Source organism: Macadamia integrifolia, unplaced genomic scaffold (assembly GCF_013358625.1).
Source record: "Macadamia integrifolia cultivar HAES 741 unplaced genomic scaffold, SCU_Mint_v3 scaffold972, whole genome shotgun sequence".
Lineage (NCBI taxonomy): Eukaryota > Viridiplantae > Streptophyta > Magnoliopsida > Proteales > Proteaceae > Macadamia > Macadamia integrifolia.
The window spans coordinates 26,150-32,274 of record NW_024870606.1 but is presented as its reverse complement, the minus strand read 5'-3'; the positions used below and the strand labels follow the sequence as shown (position 1 = coordinate 32,274).

The 6,125-nt window shown below is 40.4% G+C and overlaps 1 protein-coding gene across 1 annotated transcript; it reads left to right on the top strand.

Annotated features, from left to right (window-relative positions):
* Positions 1–2,518: 2,518 nt before the first annotated feature.
* On the top strand, positions 2,519–5,716 carry LOC122070680 (probable disease resistance RPP8-like protein 4). Its single transcript, XM_042634881.1, has one exon. The coding sequence runs from the start codon at positions 2,555–2,557 to the stop codon at positions 5,483–5,485; it is 2,931 nt and encodes a 976-aa protein (XP_042490815.1). The 5' UTR covers positions 2,519–2,554; the 3' UTR covers positions 5,486–5,716.
* The last annotated feature ends 409 nt before the right edge of the window (positions 5,717–6,125 follow it).

The window sequence follows — 6,125 nt, the reverse complement described above, 5'->3', positions numbered from 1 at the left end:
TAGATTCATCATTTCAAAGGGGATTTACAAGATCTCAAGAAACCCTACTCGAATCAAGGGTTTTAAAGCTTGGGTATGGTGAATGTTCACAAAACCCAACTTTGCTTACCTCTAACTGTAGATCTAGAGTTGAAGATCACTCTCTCGGCACCGGAATGGGAAGATCGAGCTTCGGCGCCGCTAAAATCCCTCTTTTCTTCCTCTTCCTTCTCTTCCTTTCTTCTTCCCTTTCTTTTCTCTCTCCTCTTTACTCTTCTCACCAACGTACAGGGGGTAATAAATGGAAAGAAGAGAAAATCATAAAGCTTTATATATAATTCCTAATTAAGTGAATAGTGCACATGGATGGGTCACTCAGGTGGGTGGGTGTACCCACCTGTCCTACCCACCTGAGGGCCAAAACTTGGGATTTTGACCGAGCTCGGGCCTCGGCACGAACCCCACCCCTGGCATACGATGTAGCATACGTATATACCTTAAAATACGGCTACAATACCTGCTTTATCCGTACATGACCTTATGGTAGGTGCACGTACACGGCTTGGGCACTCCCGTCTCTTCTGGCACTGGCTCGGACTTGTCGGGCCAGCCGGTGTTTAAGGTCACCCTTGCCATCATAGCCCATAAGGAACCCGCTCTAACTCCCTCTGGTTCAGTTCCTGCATGGTAATACCGGTTCAGCCACGAAATCAGACCAGGCTAAAGAAGTAGGGTATTACAGTGAGTGTGTGTGACTGTGTGTGACTGGGGTCCAGGGTGGCCAACGGTTGGTGCCGACGACATTGCATGCTCAAGGTGTGTGTGTATGTGTGTGTGTGAGTGTATTGGCTAATATTTTCGTCCGATGGTCCGTGGTTGGGAATGATTTCTGGTGATTGAGATGCACAGATGCCAACGTCATGACAGACCCTCACGCGATGTTTGATTCGGTGATGAGTATACCCCATATGCGATGTTGGATTCGATGTAGTGGTATTATGGGAGGGTTATGAATAGGGGTTTGCCGGGTAACGATGTGGTTCCGAAACCAGCACGCTCCTGACCCACAACTAGCTTGTATCCCTGGGGATTGATAATATACATTCATGACTGGGGATAACACCTATGTTGCAGTAGCACTTATACCCCCTTTGGACTTAGAAATTGTAGCTTCTAATTGTTTGATAATAAATGGATCATGTCATTACATTCATATTGATGTGGTTGGGCATGGATATTTATACTATTGCATATTCATGGATTGTTATGATTGCTTATGCTTGTGTTACCCTTCACTGGGCTTCGTGAAAGCTCACCTCATTTGGTACATCCTTTTTAGATGGTGGAACCAGTGCAGAGGCATGCTTGGGACTTCGGTGGCAATGGTAAGGCTTGTGTCTCGAGACACCGTATTGATGGACACCACTTCTTTATTTTCAGATTTGTCCTTATGTATTATTTATAATCTTGTAATACCTGGGATCATAATTCAAATGAATTTTGGTAGATGGTAATTATCATTTAGTGAATCACCAGTAGTAGAGTAAAGCTTACAAATCTTATACGTGTATTCTGATTTTAGTTATGATTTTGGGGCATTTACGGATTGAGGTACTGTATCTATGATCCTGGAGGGTTAAGCTAACTGGATATAGATATTCAGTGCCGTATACCTTAGCCTAGAGGAGGCAAGGTGTGACACATATGAACCATGTTCCCATCCTCTCCCATGGTCCCATTAGGTGGGCATGTGATTCTATTACATGCTAGTAGCATTGAGGATGCCCCTAACTTAAAAATAAAGATTGCAAATTTTTTTCTTCCTTATTTCTTTCTTTTTAAGTATAATTTTCAAAGATTATACAACAACCTCTTTCTCTCTCTGAGGCTATGTTTGGTAGCCAAGAGAAGAAAAGAAAAGAAAAAAGAATCTAGAAAAGAAAAAAAAAGAAAAGAGAAGAAATGACGAGAAAATAAAAAGAGTATGCATATTTGGTTAGCAAGAGAAGAAAATAAAATAAAAGAAAAAAATTCAAAAAAATTTGAATTCTAAGAGAGAGATAGACACATACGAAATCATTGTTCAATCATTCATTTTTTGTCTTATTATGTTTTCATATTTTCTTATGTTTTCTTGTGTTTTTAGTAAGAAAATTTTTGGGAGAGCAAAAGAAAAGTGTAAAGAAAAATTCTTAACCCAAGAAAAAAAAGGACAAAAATTGTATTTTTCTCTTTTCTTGTCTTTTCTTTTCTTTTCTTCTCTTGGCTACCAAACACAACGTCACTGTATTTATTAACAAATTGCATTAGAACCCTCTCCTAATTTTCTTTTTGTTTCATTTCTTTTCTTGCCATCCAAGCACAGGGTCAGATTTTTCTCTTGTTGATAATTTGAATCTTTTTTGTACGATCCTTGTAGTCTTGTCTCATCATCCAGCTTTGCTCTGCACCAATAATTGCTCCACTACCCAAGTGACCTAGTCCCAACATCCAGCTTTGCTGTGGGACAACAAAACGTTAAAATCCATGATGCCACAGAGATTCTCCACTCTCCTTTGTTGGAAAAGTTGCAGTCATGTTACCAATCCAGTTACTAATCACCGACCTTGTGGGTTCTCTTGGCAAAGAAAAAGTTGAGAAAGTTACATTGACTTGCTTTCTTAGTCTTCCAAGTCGCAAAGCACAATTTTCTTTCCTTCACTTTCCTTTTCTTTCTTGTCCTGCAGAACCGATTGAAGCAAAGAGAGCAAGGAAAATGGCTGAGAGTATTATCACCTTCTTCATAGAGAAGCTATCCGATTTGATCACCCGTGAAGCAAACTTCCTTACTGGAGTGGATGAGCAGATCAATTCACTTCGTAATGAGCTTGAATGGATACGTTCTCTCTTGAAAGATGCAGATGGAATATGCAAAGATAATGAAAGAGTAAGGCTCTGGGTGAATCAAGTAAGAAGCATCTCTTATGATGCTGAAACTGTTATTGATGAATTTATCTTCAAAGTAGAGCGGCAACGGCAAAGAGGAAGGAGAGGTATTGGACGCATTGGGTCCTTATGTAATTGTCATAGTGGCACCAGCCAATTGAAGCTCCTTCATGACTTGGGCAATCAGATTGAACAGATCAAAAAGAGGATTGAAGAAGTTTCAGTCAACAAATCAAAATATGGAATTGAAGCTTTACAGATTGGAGAACCATCTTCAAGTTCCTCACAACAAAGCTTATCGCGGAGGCAGAGAAGGACCCCTGTGGTGGAGGAAGTAGATGTGGTGGGAATTGAAGATGAAGCAGAAATACTAGTGAGGCAGCTGATCCAAAGAGAGCTACGACTTTCTATCCTTTCAATTGTTGGTATGGGTGGTTTAGGGAAGACCACTCTCGCAAAGAAAGTCTATAACAGCAATGAAGTTAGTAGGCATTTTGAGTGTCGTGCTTGGATTTACATGTCTCAAGAATACAATATTAAAGAGCTGTTGGAGAGCCTCCTAAATCAAGTTGCTGAGCTCAATGAAAGGCATCAAAGGGAAGTAACTCAGATGAGCGAACAAAATTTGCAAAGGCTGCTGTTTGGGTACTTAAAGGAAAGGAGATACCTGGTGGTAGTTGATGACATTTGGAGTAAAGATGCTTGGGACAGTTTGAAAGTTGTTTTCCCTGAAGCAACAACAGGAAGTAGAGTAATGCTTACTACTCGAAATAAAGAGGTTGCACTTCATGCAGATATGGAGAACATTCCCCATGAATTGCGATTTTTAAGCAAAGATGAGTGCTGGACATTGTTTTGTAAGAAAGCTTTGCCTAAGAATGTTCCACTTGTTTTGTCTCCAGAGTTGCAGAAAGTAGGAAGAGACATTGCTGCTAAATGTGGAGGTTTACCTCTCGCTGTTGTTGTACTGGGTGGATTATTATCGAGGAAAGATAGAATCCCAAGTGAGTGGGCCAAAGTACTCAAGCGTATCAATGGGAAATTTTGTGAAGGCCATGATCAGATCACAAGAATACTAGCTCTAAGCTATGATGATCTGCCTTACTACTTGAAATCATGCTTCCTCTGTTTAGGTGTTTTCCCTGAAGACCATGAAATACATGTAAGGAAATTAATTCAGCTATGGGTTGCAGAGGGACTTGTACAACAGAGAGGCAATGAAACAATGGAGGAAGTAGCAGAAGACTATTTGGAGGAGCTGATTGGTCGTTGTATGCTTCAATCGTCAAGGAGATCCAGTGTTGGGATTAGAACATGTCGCATCCATGATATGCTACGGAATCTCTCCATATCAGAGGCCATGGAAGACAAGTTTCTTGATGTTCGCCAAATTACAGACTTTGAATCCCCGGTTCGAACACATCGACTGATTGTTTATGGCGATCTTCGTAAGTATATCTCCTTAAACCATAACTGTCCAACACGATATCTTCGATCTTTCTTGTGCCATGCCATGCATGTATATTATGAAGAATTGGGCCGAAAACACTGGAGATTTCTTTGTGGTGGTTTTAGGTTACTCAGGGTGTTGGATATCCCACAGATGGGAATCACTAATTTGCCAAATGAAATAGGTGAAATGATTCATTTGAGGTACTTGGGGTTGAAAGGTAATTTCTTAACAAGTCTCCCAAATACCATATGCAATCTTATCAACCTACAAACACTTGACATAAAACCTACCTATGTATTGGCTCCTTGCTGTCAAGATATACCCAGTATTATCAGTGAGATGATTCAATTAAGACATCTACACATGAACTGGGGGAAGATATTAGGCTCATCAAGAATTGGAAATCTAAGGAACCTACAAACTTTGTCACGCATAGAAGCAGGCAGTTGGATTGAGAATGGCTTGGCCCAGTTGACAAATCTTCGAAAACTGGTAGTACGAGGGGTCTTAAATTCACACAGGGAGGCATTGTCAAATTCTATTGTCTGTTTAGAGAACCTCCAATCCTTGTGTTTGGCAACTGATGAAAACATTGTCTTTCCAAGCTTGACATTCTCAAATCATGTTCATCTTTATAAGCTGCAAATGCTTGGAAGGTTAGAGAAGCTACCAGACTTGCATGGGTTCCCTCAAAACATCACTCACTTGAACTTGCAGGGTTCCTGTTTGATGCAGGACCCAATGGCAACACTAGAGAAGCTGGCACATTTACGAACTCTTGTATTGGGTGGTGAAGTGTACAAGGGAAAGACACTAGTCTGTTCTGCAGGAGGGTTTCTTGAGCTTCAAGAATTGGAACTTGTGGCCTTAAAAGAAATAGAGGAATGGAGGGTAGAGGAAGGGGCAATGTCCAGCATCAAGCGTGTGAAACTCTTTGGTTGCTTTTACCTGAAGATGTTTCCTGAAGGGTTTCAGTATTTGACCACACTCAAGGAATTGGAAATAATCGCGATGCCTCTTAAAAATAGGATTCTCCCAGAAAATATGGGAGAGGAGTTGTACAAGATCCAACATGTACCATCGGTTGTTATAAAGGACGTTTATGTTCGAGGACCGAGACCCTATTGAGATTGTCATCTGATTCTGAAAGAGGAACTAATGCAAGTAAGTTTTCACACTCATGTAGTGATTCCCAGTCAATCTAGTTCTTATGTGTTTGCATTGAATGGATCTAAGGGTTCTGTTAGTGGTGCAGTGTCATCCATGTCTAGTATCTTTGTTTTCCAACATGTAGCTGTCTTGAATGAAGATGTAATGAGGTTGTATTAGTAATGAATAAAATAGTTATCTATTTACCCATATGCGCACCCACAATCAAGAAGAAACAGTTAATTACTCTTCTGCTATTTTATCCCCAACAGCAATATCCTTTCCTGAATATAAACTATATTGCAACTTACGGGAGGATAAAATTTCTGTCCTTTGAAAATATGAGATGTGCATTTTAGATGCTGGTTGGAAGTGTTATCAAATTTCCTGTTTCTTGACTGCTATGTTTTACTCCTATGCATTGGAAGGATGAATCCTCATCCTCCCTTGGGGTCATGGTGGCATAGCTAACCAAGGGGAAAAAAGCTTGGCTACCTGAGTTTTCATTATCAAGTAAGAGTTGAGAAATGTCATGTTGACTGTTCAAGCACACTCCTTTCCCTTTCTCTTGTGTGATCATCCACTTCAATAGCGGTGATTGGTCAAAGCAGTGATCTTT